The sequence below is a fragment of the Scleropages formosus genome, chromosome 8, assembly GCF_900964775.1.
Source record: "Scleropages formosus chromosome 8, fSclFor1.1, whole genome shotgun sequence".
Lineage (NCBI taxonomy): Eukaryota > Metazoa > Chordata > Actinopteri > Osteoglossiformes > Osteoglossidae > Scleropages > Scleropages formosus.
The window spans coordinates 32,023,926-32,039,029 of record NC_041813.1 but is presented as its reverse complement, the minus strand read 5'-3'; the positions used below and the strand labels follow the sequence as shown (position 1 = coordinate 32,039,029).

The window sequence follows — 15,104 nt, the reverse complement described above, 5'->3', positions numbered from 1 at the left end:
CAGACTCCACCCACAGCACGTGCGCGAACGCGGGAGCGAGGGCTACACGAGCTGCGCAGGAGCGGAAGGCCGCGCGCCGCTATGGTGTCCGAGGCGCTGCGCATGAGGAGCTTCGTAGTGAAGCAGCTGTGCGAGTGTCCGGATCTCAGGTGAAGTAGCGGGTTTTATTTTATTTTATTTTATTTTATTTTATTTTAATTTTTTTTCTTCTTCTTTTCTTTTTGTGGCAGCGTGGTCCACCGTGCCGTGGTTCCAACGAGTGCGTATCTTTTCGCTTCGCTCACAGAGTCACGCGGGTGTGTGGCGAAAAGTGTGTGTTTGTGCTCAGAGTCTGAGCCCGCCCACTGGGAAGTCTACTCTTGGGGGTGTTAAGTAGGCTGGGACGAAGCGCTTGGTGCGCAGGACAGTGAGTCATTGAGGAAAGGGATCCTTAGCTGGACCAAGAGCATTATTTTCCTGTGTTCTAATATATGTTGGGGGGAGGGGGGACCTCCCGCAGCCGGCCTCTGCTCTGTGGGCTGTAGAGGACGTGCTTTTCGTCGACACTCTGCACTGTGTGTAATCCTTCTTGTTTCTCTTCTAAAGTACACTGACCCAGCGGAAGATTAGGGAGCTGTACTCGGCGCATCGCCGCGTTGATTCGCTCAGCCACGAAGACACGCAACTGCTGAAGCGAATCGTGGAGGAGGAGCTGCTGAAGGTGGAGGTAGGGGGCGGGGCCTGGCGGGGGCGGGGCCAGCAGGGGCGGGGCCAACACGTGCTCTCTAGTGCCCTCTAGTGCTGTCCCGTCTGAGCAACGCGCGCGGCCGATGGAAATGTGCTTCTTTCTTTCTTTCTTTCTTTTTCTTTTTTTTTTTAAAAAAAAAAAAAAAATGTATAAAATAGAAAGAATTCCTTCCTCCTCCTTTGTTGCGCAACGCTTCATTATCGCACCTTATGAATACCGTTTTTCCCCTCTCCTGCCGAACTTGGTCCAGTTGTGCAGTGCGGTTCCACTGGAACGCTGTCGGTGCAAACATGAAAAGTGGAAGCTGAGTGTTTTATTTCCAACTACAGGATGGCGACAGCAGTGATGATGAACCACTCTCTGAGAAGCCCATTTCCATGTGCTCCAGGAACCTGAAAAGGAAGTGCGAGGTAGAGGAAAAGGCAGCTGGAAGGCGTGTGGAGGATGTGGGGAAGAAGAGGTTGCGAGTCAACAGAAAAGACCCAGGTGCTGTGTGGGACGCTTCCCTCGGCCTGTCTCGCTGAGCCCTCGGCTGTTGGACTGGTTTTCTTTCAGTCTCTAACGGTCGTTCTTGCATATTTGTCCTTTTTTGGTTTCTTCAGACTCTCCAGATTCTGGAACAGAAAGAGTCAGAAAGGCAACGAGCGTTAAAGAGGAGGCTCCCGCTGATACGGAAAGTGATGAAGAGGAGTCATCAATGGTGGCTAAAACAGAACGGCAGGCAGAAGCCAGCAAGAGTACGGTGAAGCGTGTCGTAGCCCAGCGCAGACGCAAGGTCACCAAACGGAGGCTTGACGAGGTGGTCGTTGACAGCGAAGAGGATGTGTGGAAGAAACCAAGTGTGAAGAAACAGAGAGTGGTGGTGGTAGACAGTGAGGATGAGGACGCTACAGAGCACACCTCGGAAGATTCGGACAAAGAAGAACAGACAGAAAAGAAAAGGGGGAAGTCGAACTGGGGGAGCACTCAGCTGGAGAGCGAAGAGGAGGAGAATCATCCGGAAATGAAGAATAAAGGAAGCGGCCTGCCGAGGTGCCCAAGATCAAGTTCAGGACGTGGCGGTGACTTCAACACTGAGATAGAAGGTTCAGGAGGAGCCGGGGAGAATGGAGGAAGGGGCAGCGCACCACAAACTGTAGGTACGAGCCACCGGTGGAGAATGTTGCCATTCTTTTCGGTCCAGAAAGGCGAAGGAGGCCGTCGCAAAGGTCGGTGTGCCGGTTCAGCCAGAGGTTATGGGAAGGACGCTGCACAGTGTGTATGGTGTGGGGCTGCCTGGTGTTCTGCATTTTATGTCGCTGTTGGAAATCTGTTTGTTTCTTCTGACGCATTTTTCTCCTTCCTGGAAGAGCAGAAGTGAGGGCTGAGGAGGAGACCAAGGTGGGTCCAGGAGGCCTCTCGGACTCCTCTTCCCTTCCGTCGTTTGAGGAGGGAGTCAGGGGCACAGCTAAGTCACAACAAGTAAAAAAGAAGATGAAAGCGCTGGAGGGCACAGGTTGCGTGAGGGAAAGGAAGGTAATCCATTTTCACATGGATCTGTGCGCCACTCAACACACATTCCGGCGTGGAACAGCGTGTCCATGCTTTCAGCTGCTAGCTAATTGTTCCAGTTACAGCATCCGGTGCTTTCATTTTGCTTTTACGTATTTACCCTGCTGGGCCATCTGAGAAATAGCCATTTCTATGTGGTTTTAAAAAAAAATTTGCGCACACATAGTTGTCCCATACAACAAGAACTGCCCCAGTGATTTGGTGTCATACTTTTTCAGCAAATGAATATTAATTGAAACCACTGGCAACATGAATTTGAATCCTTGGAACAAATTAAGGCTGTTACTTGAGGAATGGGTGTACAGTATTTTCAGGGTGGTGGGGACAGCTGTTCATGGGCCTTGTGTGACCCCCTCCAGGCTGAAGAGAACAGGATGGTGTCCAAACTGAAGCGCTACATCACCCTCTGTGGCGTCAGGCGGAACTACAAGAAGCTCCTCGATGGCTGTCGCTCTGTGAAGTCGCAGGTCGCTGTGCTGAAGAGGGAGCTGGAGGAGCTTGGGGTTGTAGGTCAGTTAGAACAGCTGGGGGCCACGCTCCGAAGTCCGAGTTTCTGAGTTAAAGAGCTCCGTGAGCGAAACCTTTAGTTTGGCGGATGCTCCGGTAGCAGGTCCTGGATTGTTGAGTGGAAGGGCTGCTTTTCCAGGGCAGCCGTCTGTGGAGAAGTGTAAGAAGGCCCGGCTGAAGAGGGAGGAGGCTGAGGAGCTGGCCGAGCTGGACGTCGCCAATATCATAACCACACAAGGTAACATCGCATGGGGGGCAGGCTGGCCCAGGTGCCCTCACAGCCAAATGTGAGAAGTGTGGAGCTGCAGCTCCGCCATTCGGCACCGCTGACAGTATTACGCTGAACAGTATTCATTGAGCAGATCGGCGTGTGAGATTGTAGTTGCTCGTTCTACGCGAGTACCTTGATTGACTGCATCGCCGCTGCACTTGAGAAGTTGAGCAAGTTTTACAAGAGCCAGTACGGTACTCATGTACTATACTATACCAAAGAATTGTGCTAACACGGAGAACCTGTTTCTTCAAGCACAAGTTGATCGAATAGTGTCATGTTTTGCATTCTTCTGAAGAATGTATTGTAATCCTTTTGAAGGAAAGCAAAATGTGTTCCTGCGCAGCTGATAGACTCAGCTTTGATCCACACTCTTATTGAGAAGTTCTCCTTTGTCTTTGTTTTTTTGTTCTGCTCTTCTCTTCTGAAAACATTGGTCCAAGCTGCAAGAGTGAAGTACACTGAGCGCTGAAGGGTGGGGTAGGGTAGGGTAGGGTAGGGTACCTTTTGTTGTGCTGTCACAGATAAGTCCTTTCAGATTCCACCTGTCAGGTGTTGTTGACCGCTGAAATGTTTCTCCTGCTTTGTCTTCTGCATTTATGAATAATCTATTGTAGTGGCAGCTGCTGAGTGAAACGCGAGGTTTAGACATTCATCTCACTCTTCGGGCATTGTGAGAAAGGTCACCGAGTGTAGCGCAACAGCAGGGTATCTACAGGTGTTGCTATTGTCATTCTGGTAATTGTTGGCTCTGTTCCACTAACAGTGAAACTCAACATTCTGCCATGACAAGTATCTGTGAATGTAACATCATTAATGTAATACTGAATAATCTGTTTTTACACTTTTTAATGTCGCTGTTTCTTGGGGAAGACAGGTTCATTGTTTTACAAGGGTTCTGGTACGTCGAACAGTCGTCTCCACTCTCATCTCTCTTGTCCTTTCAGGTCGCACCCGCAGGAGGACAGCGTCGCAGTGGCCACCGGCTCAGGCCTCTGCTTGCCCAGAACCCCCTTACAAACGGGCGCTGGGCTCCGATTCGGACAGCGAGGAGGACGTCCAGCCCGACTGGAGCAATCTGCAAGGGATCATCACCGATGGCGGAGAGAGCGAGTGAGGTCGTTCAGCAGCATTTCTCTCCGTGTCAAGCAGGGGTTCTTTTATGTGCCACGATGAGTTTCTCATCATTTATACCTATGGATATTTTTCTATGCTTTTGTGTGACATGTTAAAGAATTTTATATGAATGTAATTGCCTGAAAGTGCTCTTTGTACATTAAACATTCCCTAAGCTGCTTTTTTGTTTGACTGGTGATTTTGACTGCTGGGACATCAGGAATTTCAGACTCTCTGGAGTCACAAGGCCATATGACAGTGTATTTGTCGTCTGATGTGAGAGAAAGAGAATGTTCCAACCAGGTCTGGGCTGCTTTTCTCATTTTCTGTCCCATAATTGCACATGCAGCTTGAAGTTTGTATCCTGACGCCTTTGTGTTGCGTTGTGGAACAGTTTTCATGTGCGGAGTCTGACCGAGTCCTGAAGTCAGGCTGGGGGATGGTCCCGGACCCTGTGAACCTAAGATGAGAACGTCGGATACAAAGTGTCTCATAAAATATATCCCAGAAGTGAGTACATCCCTGTGCAATATCACTCAAATGATTCAAAATTTTATCACCTCTCAATAATTGTCAATGTAGAAATAATGCAAGTAGAGTATTTCCTTTTATGAACAATCAAAAACAAATATTTTGGAAAGACTATATTGAAAATACAGGCCCATCGTTCGAAGCTCCATGGGTCAAAAGGGAATTCATCTGTGATCACTGACATCCGACTTAAGAAAGTGTGTGATCATTGAAACATCACTGAGTAGACCTGTGATTTAAAATTAGCCTAATTGGTTTAACATTGTTACAAAATGAACTGTGAACACTAGAACTTTCTCACTTTTGGGTTTAGGGGTTGTGTCTATGCGCATGTCAAAGAATTGAACTGGAAAAATCTGATTGTGTGACTTGAAGAAGATGGAACAGGACACAGAAGGATATGCAACCGACTGAAAATCAGTTCCAACGCAATTGCAGCAGTAAGCTGGAGGTATAGAACGAGCCATAGTACCATTAATCAGAGCCACAGTGATCGTTGTCCTAACGTGACACCGCAGAGAGCGTGCTACTGGCACAATCTAGCTCTAAAAAACAGACCAGTCATGCGCTTCAGACTTGGCACAGGGGTTATCGATGGAAATCGGAATTTCTGCGACAGCTGAGACGGTGCGAAGGACATTGCGTAACATCAACCTCCATGGATGGCATCCAAGAAAAAAAATCAAAAATCAATCAATCAGCACTCTGCTACACTGATGAGGAGATGAGATGTGAGCAGGTGAGATTTTTCAGATGTCTCAGTGCTGAGAAATGCCAGCTTTTATAAAACGTGTTGCCAATTTGTACTTTTTTTTGTTCATCTGAAATATTTCTCTAAGGTGTGAAGAGTTTGGGTTGTTGTGGTCTGAGTTTTTCAGGTATTCAGAGCTTGGAAGCAGCGCAGTAACAGATTTTTATGTGTGTTGTATAACAATTGTGTAAACCCGCCGTAAAATCTTCGTTTATTATAGAAGTGTACTGTCACATCGTATTTGATGTCATCACATGGTCTCTGAACTATATACATGTCCCACCTGGCCTGTTACCCAGAGATGAAGGTGTTTTGCTGAAACCTTAACCTGGGTCAGGAAAGCTAAAAACCGAGAATTTCTATGTAAATTGTGTGCTCTTCCGTTTCATCCTAATTTTGTGTATTTGAGGGGGATTAGAGCACCTAAGATGTTAATTTCATCTTCATATAAAGTTGAGCATCTTCTGATTATTAGGAACATACTGTGTACAAGTTCTCTGAAATGGTGACACAGTCAGGCGCGACAAACCAGCCCTTCTGGATGTGTCCCCTTCTGTGGTTTCACTGTCACACTGAGCTCCAGAATCCCCATCCATAGACACAGTGTAGTTGCCATCACAAAAAATCAGGTTCTCCCACCTTCTTGTTTATATTGCTACATTGTTTAACTCCAAGTGATGGTTTCTGTGTTTTTAAACAAGAGCCCAGCTACAAGTGTACAAGATGGGACACCAGCCCACTGTCAATAGTGAGAAAAAGGCAAAATCATCCTAGACCCTTCGCACCCGGGCCACTTCCTCTTTGAACTTTTGCCGTCTGGTCAGCGCTACACAGCACTGAGCACCAGGACAGCCAGGCACGGGAAAAGTTTTTTTTTTTTTTTTTTTTTTTTTTCCTTTTCTTTTCTTTCCTTCCCCCCTCAGGCCATCTACCTCATGAACAGCTAAATGCCTCCTAGGGAGTAAACTGGTGCTATAAACACACACACGCACACATTTCCAGAACCGCTTGTCCCATACAGGGTCGCAGGGAACCAGAGCCTACCCCCTAACACAGGGCGTAAGGCCAGAGGGGACACACCCAGGACAGGACACCAGTCCGTCGCAAGACACCCCAAGCAGGACTTGAACCCCAGAACCACTGGAAATCAGGACCTGGGTCCAACCCACTGTGCCACTGCACCCCCCCGTGCTATAAACAACGCTATTTATATTTATTTTCACATCTCCTATTTACTTTCCCTTGCATTGTATACAACATACCTGTACAAACATATAATGTCTAGTGTCTTTTTTGTATATTGGGTACTTTATACTCTATTTTTTTTTTTTTATCTTTTATCAGCCCACTCTACTTTTATTCTCTGTGTCTTGTCACTGTCATTCTGTCTGTGTTGTGGAAGTTCCTGTCACCAGGACAAATTCCTTGTATGTGTAAACATACTTTGCGATAACGCTCGCTCGTTCATTCATTCATACTGTCATGTCAATCCTACATAGAGTTAAAGAGCCAAGAGAAAATACCTTTCTGAAGAAATCCACAACTGACTTGGCTTTGTTTAATGGTTTCAGTCTTTGACAGCTCAGAATCTGTAACAGTCCACACTCATCCCCACAAGAATTTTAATGTAATATAAATACAGTATAAAATGTGTTGTTTCAGTCATTCTGCACTTTCCAACCCACTTACTCCTATTTTAGTACTAAATAAGAAACTATATATGTAAAAAAAGATCTAAATCTCCTCTTTGTTGTACGGCTTCTTTCCATAAAAATTCGGTAGTTACAATTTTGATGTATTGACTGATATTACAACAATAATGAGGGAGCTCGTATGAATATGTACTCCACTGTGTGGTTCGTTCTTTTCTGTCAGTCCTTCTTTTCATATTTAATGCATATTATGGGCTGGTAATTACTGTCAGCACAGTAAACATATTCTTTGAGTCGTCATCCTCAGTGTCTCAGATTATTTCTCTGCAAAATTTTATTTTTCCAAATATGTGTTGACAGCTGTCTCAGAAAGGTTTTCAACTGATCAGAAGACAGCAAGTGGTTAATGGACTTTGAGTTATTCTGGTTGTAGTATGCAGTGGTGCAGTGGGTTGGACCACAGTCCTGCTCTCCGGTGGGTCTGGGGTTCGAGTCCCGCTTGGGGTGCCTTGTGACGGACTGGCATCCCATCCTGGGTGTGTCCCCTCCCCCTCCGGCCTTATGCCCTGTGTTGCCGGGTAGGCTCCGGTTTCCCGTGACCCCGTATGGGACAAGCGGTTCTGAAAATGTGTGTGTGTGTGTGTGTGTGTGTGGTTGTAGTATAAAACTTGTCTAGAGAAGATGGACATGTGTAAGGGTTATGTGAAACTTCTTCGATGGAAAGTGTGGTGTTCTACCATCAGCTCAATGATGTTGGATGGTTAAGGGCCCCCTCCTTTTATACAGCAGGGGAGAAAATGACACATAAATGAAATGACAGCTTCACCCTATCTGTGCAAATTCTGCAGTATGGTCTCCTACTGGTTTGACCACATTACTTTTAAAATGATTAAGCATTTTCTAGTACAGTACACAAAATAACGATGCACAACACAAAAGCAGGAAGAGAGAGGGCTGAACAGTCACTTTCGCCATCACTGAATTTATTAGCACAGTTTGCTCCATGCGTAGACATTTTTAGCTGTTTGAGTCACGCAGCAATGCTGTTGCTTTGGTCCATTCCATCGGTCCATAAGAACAGCGCGAGCATCCGGCAGGACATTTCACGAGTTGGACATCCCCCCGATTTCTGGTTGAAAGACTTTGTGGCATGCCTGGGTGGACGGAGGCGGGGGGAGGGGGAAGGATTCGCCATACCTGCAGCTAATAAAAACCTCTATTTCAAACCCTGTGCCTGACAGTGAGCGAGGGAGATGGAGAGGGAGACGGAAGCCAGATGCACACACTCAGAGCAGGAGACAAAGATGTCCTCGCCCAACCCCAACCGCACCTCAAGACCCCCTCTCGCTGTCCCACTTCCCGGTTACCCCCTTTCCTCCCTTCCACATGACCCGATCCCCTGTCTCTTTCAAGAGAGAAATAAAGCGGACAAGAGCACGCACCTGCGGCATACAGCATCTTGTGTCACAGAGTTCTTAGGCTCCTGTTGCTGGAGTTCAGGTGGGTATTCAATGGGGTGGCGCTATGAGCCCTCAAGCACCAAACAGAGCATGTTTAGAGGTGACCACAGGACGCTTTGTTCACCTACTATTGTCGAAGGGTAGGGTGCTTAAGCTGGTCATTCTGTGCATGAAGACCCTTGCTGGATATCTGTCCTAGAGGTTGGGGGGAAGAGCTTTACCTGCCCGTAAGGGTGATTTAAAGGTGATGATGGAGAAGGAGGGATTTGCTCCTTCTCTTTGCAAGTCTTGTGGTCATGCTGTTGATGGAGCACAATCCAGTGAGTCGTCGTTCTGCAAATCCTTCGGCCTTCCTGCAACATGTTATAAAACCTATGAGCCATGAGTTTAAAACCCTTGAAAGTAGGCTACAGCGTAGCAAAAGGAGCGTGTGAGATGTGCAAGTTAAACAGTCGCCCAGCAACAAGAGGGTCAACATCTGGGAAGAAGTTCTTGACTCTGTCCGGGCTCATAACGCACAGTGACTGCTTGCATGAATGGATGGAAAAAACAGCCACATTCTAGGGACTATGTGGTCAATGTCTTGGTGCCCCATTTCATCTTGAGCCTTACATTTACATTTATTGTTTAGCAAAGACTTTAGCAAACATTGTCGGTGAGCTGCTTCTCCACCTGTCATTTTTCATCCACCTGTTTTCATGTTTCTGTCTGTCTCTTCTGTAGCTGTCTTCTGGAATATGTATGCTGTGGCAATGGCTGTATCACCCATCTAGTTTCTGGTGTCTCAACCCTCTTTTGGGGCACCAAGGCTCTTCAACTTTTCTGTGAAGGCTGTGAGGATAATGAATAAACGACTGATGTTCAACTTGAGCAAAAACGAAATGAACCCGAAATATTACTGCAGTTACCGCTTATGATATGCCTAGAATAGGACAGAAATCTGCTGAAATAATAATAACTATCAATAGTTGTGCTTTCCTGCAGAAGTCCTCCTCGACGTGTACATAGCTATGTTTACCCAGGTGCAGCGGAGTAAATTGGTGTTCCTGCTTGTTTTTGGTTTAAGATCATTGTTGATATAAATTTGGGAACTTTCTGTGGTTGTGCTTTCAAACCTTGTCTCATTATCAAGTGGGCCCATCTTTCATTGTTCCTTCCTGCATTATTTAGGATGCAGTCATGACCCAGCTAGTCAAGAATCTGAAGAAAAACAGGCTGCTTCTGTTATCGCTGATGCATTTCAGACAGGACAATGCAAGAGATTCCTTACATTTCTGCCAACTTTGCGTTGCCATGAGTTAGAGAGTCTATTGCTGTAAATCGGTAACAGTTGGCAGCAGTACTTTGAAATGAGTGCACACAGCCAGAGATTTATTTATTTATTTCCTTTTATTTACCCTTTATGAAAAGAGAACGAAATGTTGAGGTTAGATAATGTTGACATGAAACCCGAACGCCCTGAGAGGTTACAGTGATTATTATTGTGATTATTATCACAACACATGCAGTGATTCAAAGAAAAAGAAATGAAACCTTGTGAACAAACCAAGTTTGCCTTTTGTTCTAAGCTCTGACGGGACTCTAGATTAATCCTGCAGGAGTTATGAGACATGTCACTTTGTCCATGTGAGGAACCTACTCATGAGTACATGAGAAGGTGACACAGGAATGTAGAAGCTCACCTTCTTTGGTGCCTTCATTTCACTCTAAGCGCTACAAAGTCCAACGTGCTCTTTGTACAGCAGTAAGCTGGTATAAACATGCAATTTCCTTCGTGGTATTTCTGTCTGAACTCTGCATTTGAGATCTCACGTTTAATGGAAGCCGTAAAGCTGAAGGATCTAAAGAATACATATGTGTGTATGTCCGAAACCCTGTATTGGTTATGCGGTGACTAATCATGAATCACACACACACACACATTTTCAGAACCGCTTGTCCCATACGGGGTCACGGGGAACCGGAGCCTACCCGGCAACACAGGGCGTAAGGCCGGAGGGGGAAGGGGACACACCCAGGACGGGACGCCAGTCCGTCACAAGGCACCCTAAGCGGGACTCGAACCCCAGACCCACCGGACAGCAGGACCGTGGTCCAACCCACTGCGCCACCGCACCCCCCTAATCATGAATCAATCACTAATATAACTATGAAAATGCAGTTGCATTTTATCAGTTATTCCCTATATATCGAGGAGTAATAATCTAAGAGGTAAGAAGGAGACCCACTTATTTTCAACCTGGAAATTAGAGGAGAAGAGCTACTACTTTAAAAACTGTTGCCTTCATAAATTGATATGTTTTCTGTAGTTATATGCAAATACACATATATGTTATGTAAGCAATATACTGTTACTGGTGACTGCGATTGTTGCAGAGCAGGTGACGTCACGGTTTCTCCCACTGGAGAAGTACGTGACAAATCCTGGCAGGTTGGAGGTGATTACTGAGCTGATCCAGGACTGATACTGGGACACCCTGGTGTAGACTCCTGGGTATTTGGGTTCAGCACATCCGTTACCAAAGCTCACGATCCCGGCCTGGACCCAGACGGAACCCTGTTTGACCACCAGTGGACCTCCTGAGTCCCCCTGCACAGGTGGAAACACATTTCTGGCGTGAGTGGGAACGGTCACACTGGACTCGCTGTGGATATGTGGAGAGCTCTCTGAGACAGACGTTGACTCAGGAGGCTGTGGGAGCTGCGGTACCTGACAGGAGTCCTTGCCCCCCGCCAGCAGCCCAGCACACAGCATGTTCTTGGTGATGGACCCCGGTCCATAGAGACAGTTACACTTCCCGTTTCCAATGACAGGCACCTCGACTTCCTGCAGAATCCCCGGTGGAGGGAGGGACACTGAGGGAAGAGGACAGCAACTGGTTGCAGCTCCCAAGGCTGTAATCAGGTGGACTAACTGCAAAACAGCAGCCTGCAGTCGTGATTTAGTTCTGATTTCGTAAATGACAAATTTGTTCTGATATGCAGTTTGAGGTGCCAGGAGGACAGAGAGCACTGCATCGTGGGCAGCAGCGTCTCAGTACCGCCCTTCAGCGGCAGTATGGACTTCTCTTCATCCACTGTTTTTTGTATGTGTGTTTGTGAAGAACGGAAAGGAAAAGAACTGGAGAAAAGCACCTTGAGGGACGGAATGCTAGAGTGGCAGCAGCACCAGCGGGAATGCTGGAGAAGGCCTTCTCTAATGACGCGGGTCCCCTTACAGTTAAGCTTAATTCTGGGAATTTGTTGCCAGGTTTGTACCTCTTTAAGTGTCTAAGTTCAGGTTATTCAGCTCATCTCACTCAGTTTCCCAGCTGACCAGGGATGTTAACCTGCAAAAAATTCACTTGTAGCTTCTGTTCCCTATTTACGCCTCCACCTGCTGGTCCTCAGGACGAACACACTCACCTCCTGACTGGATGTATCCCCAGCCGGTGACCCAGGTCTCGGTGCCGTTGTATAAGGTGCTGCCAGCGGCTGCCAGGCAGATGGGCTGGATGTAGTCACTGAAATTGATAGTGGAGGACAGCTGGACTAGAGCGAGGTCGTTGTTGTTGGTGTTTCCATTGTACCTTGGATGAACAATGATTCTTCTCACTGCTCTGTACACTGCATGTGGGTTGGTACCCTGCTGGGTCTGCAGGCCCAGAACCATAGTCCAACCGCTTGGATTCGCACTGCAGGAGAGAATGTGAGAGAGTGCAGTTTAAGACGATATCAGGGGTGAAACATCATACCGCAAAACATGGTACATGACACACGTAACACTGCTCCACCTCTTCATTGTCACATCCTGTAATTAATACCTGATCAGTGTGAAGCAGTGGGCAGCGGACAGGATCCACCGGTTGTTGATGAGGGACCCTCCGCACACGTGACTTCCCTGGTAGCGCATACTGACTTGCCAGGGCCAACTGCCCGGGGCAGCATTCTGCCCCCCAACGATCCTGGTGTTCAGGGGGGCTTGACCACACACTGAAGGGGGACGACATGTGAACACGGATGTTCTTGACACGTCACAGCTTCTTTTACTTGGCATGATATTATGTGCGATATAAGAAAGCTAGTGCTGCATAACTGCTTCACACCCATTCGGAGCTCATAGCCCAAGAGGGCCCAGCGACATGAACTGCGCCGCTCCGAGCAGCAGGCATGAAGATCCGGGATCTGGGAAGATCTCGACCTTGACACCGGATCAAACTCTTACTTCTCTACTTACATTCTGATTATATTTTCTGTCCAGTTTTGAGCCCTTAACCCGAACTGGAGTGTTTCCTTCTATTTCAGTGATGATGGCCAGCTGCTGTTGGACTGACCACTCTGGCACTGACACTGAACACGAACCTGTGGCCGCACTGCTGTGTGACAAACACGCGACACAAGAGTAACAGCGGCATTGAGCACTTACTTGGCTTCTGGGCGTGTGATTCTGGAAGGCAGAAGAAGAGAAGAACAAGTCAGTGAGATCTTGAGTAGGAAACGTTCCGGAAACGAAGTTCGGTCTCCGGCAGGACAGTAAAGTTATGAAAGTGTATAAGGGGGAGGCGAGTCGACTCTGAGGACGGGAAACATGGAATGTGTTTGGCACGTTTGTCAACTTTTCCCAAAATGTGTGTTACGACGACACGCGGCACTTTCTGCAGCACCATTTCAGTCCTTGAAAACTGCAGAGCCTGTGCTGTAGGGATCTATTATTGCCCAAACACTCATTTTTCCCTCAAGTCACACATTCCTCAGGTTGTTAGACTGCAAACTTTTCCTCACTTTGAATGGTGTAAGAAACAGCCCAGGGTGAAACATTCTTATTTTATGGGTACTGTACGAACGTGCCCTTACTCTGTACTCGCCGTGTCGTCGTTTTCCCTCTCGCACTTGGTCCCTTCGGTCTCCTGGAGGACGTTTTTGCGCGTTCAAGCCCACATATCCCACGTCACGTTAATTTCTGATCATTTAATAAATGACGCCGTTTGACACGAGTCGTACGACACAGAAGGAAAGAACATCCGGTGACAAACTTTTCTCTCTTCAACTTTGGTCATTTAGTCACAGTTTCGTGCTGACTTTCATTGTTCCAATAATTACAGAGTGTGTATGAACACAGACTGGCCTGGCTCGTCAGTCCTGGCTCTTGCCCCGCAATCTTTATTTCTTTATCTCCATCATCGTGTCTGCCATATGCTATGTGGAATAAATCCTACCTGTTGCCATGGCAATTACTGCCACCACAGTGAAGAGAGCCGTCCACAGAGTCATCGTCCTCTTCGTTGTCTGATTATTTCTCGCTGCTTCTTTGTAAAAGGTTTAGGGTGACACGTGTGCCGGTGTTACCGGGCGGAGACGAGCCGTGTGCTCTTCGCACGACGGATGTTCGCTTTGCTCTACTCTCTACTCGCCTGCGCTTTTTATGCTGCAGATCAGTTGCCGCCTTTCGTGTGAACGCATGATGTCAACGTGTGTGTCACACGAGAAATTCCTCATGCTCATATGCTGCTCATCGAGAGGGAGGTACCAAGATTCTGACATTCTTAGGTACTGTGGTACTGAGATCCTTAGGTATTGTGGTACTGAAGTAACAAAGTACTGATACTGAGATACACACATTTTCAGAACCGCTTGTCCCATACGGGGTCACGGGGAACCGGAGCCTCACCCAGCAACTCAGGGCATAAGGCTGGAAGGAGAGGGGACACACCCAGGATGGGACGCCAGTCCGTCGCAAGGCACCCCAAGCGGGACTCGAACCCCAGACCCACAGGAGAGCAGGACCCGGTCCAACCCACTGCACCCCCCTCCGATACTGAGGTACTGAGGTATTAATATGTACTGATACTGTGGTAACGAAGTACTAACACTGGGGTACTGAGGTACTGATGTTTTGATACTGAGGTACTGGGGTATTGACGCTGAGGTAACAAAGTACTGATATTGGGGTACTGAGGTACTGATTCTGAGGTACTGAAGTAATGGTACTGAGGTATTGATACTGGGGTAATGAGGTACTGTTACTGAGATACTGAGGTATTAATATGTACTGATACTGTGGTAACGAAGTACTAACACTGGGTTACTGAGGTACTGATACTGAGGTATTAATACTAAGATACTGGTACTGAGGTAAAGGTACTGATATTGGGGTATTGATACTGAGATTATGAGGTACTGAGGTACTGAAACTGGGATAATGAGGTATTAATACTGAGGTGCTGAGGTACTGATATTGAGGTACTTGGGTTCTGAGGTATTGGTACTGAGGTTCTGCGGTACTAGATGAAATCCAGAGAGAGGAGTAGTTACGTAGTTAGTAATAATTCCTCATGCTGCACGTACCACAAAACAACATCATCACTGCAGTTCCGTTATTTCTGTTTATGTTCATATTAACGAACTGTATCCAGTCTCATTCTAAACACGAGCGTGTAGAAGTCGATCGCTGCTGCGCACAATTGCCATCGCTGCACCTGGGCAAGGTGTGATCGTCATTCAGTGTTGTGTGTTTTGAGAGAGTTGTTACCTTTTATAATGTAACAATAGGGTGCTTAAG

At 47.1% G+C, this 15,104-nt stretch overlaps 2 protein-coding genes across 2 annotated transcripts; one reads left to right on the top strand and one right to left on the bottom strand.

The window, feature by feature from the left end:
• The first annotated feature begins 12 nt into the window (after positions 1-12).
• On the top strand, positions 13-4,351 carry hirip3 (HIRA interacting protein 3). The gene is made up of 8 exons (XM_029253907.1): positions 13-149; positions 586-706; positions 1,057-1,213; positions 1,330-1,866; positions 2,082-2,242; positions 2,638-2,788; positions 2,925-3,023; positions 4,004-4,351. The coding sequence occupies exons 1-8, from the start codon at positions 82-84 to the stop codon at positions 4,171-4,173; spliced, it is 1,464 nt and encodes a 487-aa protein (XP_029109740.1). The 5' UTR covers positions 13-81; the 3' UTR covers positions 4,174-4,351.
• Positions 4,352-10,630: 6,279 nt separating this feature from the next.
• Positions 10,631-13,983, bottom strand: LOC108941621 (serine protease 27-like). The gene is made up of 6 exons (XM_029253920.1): positions 13,762-13,983; positions 12,972-12,992; positions 12,370-12,538; positions 11,972-12,240; positions 11,277-11,422; positions 10,631-11,156 (listed from the first exon to the last, which is right to left on the bottom strand). Exons 1-6 carry the CDS (start codon positions 13,814-13,816, stop codon positions 10,899-10,901), a joined length of 918 nt encoding a protein of 305 aa, XP_029109753.1. The 5' UTR covers positions 13,817-13,983; the 3' UTR covers positions 10,631-10,898.
• Positions 13,984-15,104: the final 1,121 nt, after the last annotated feature.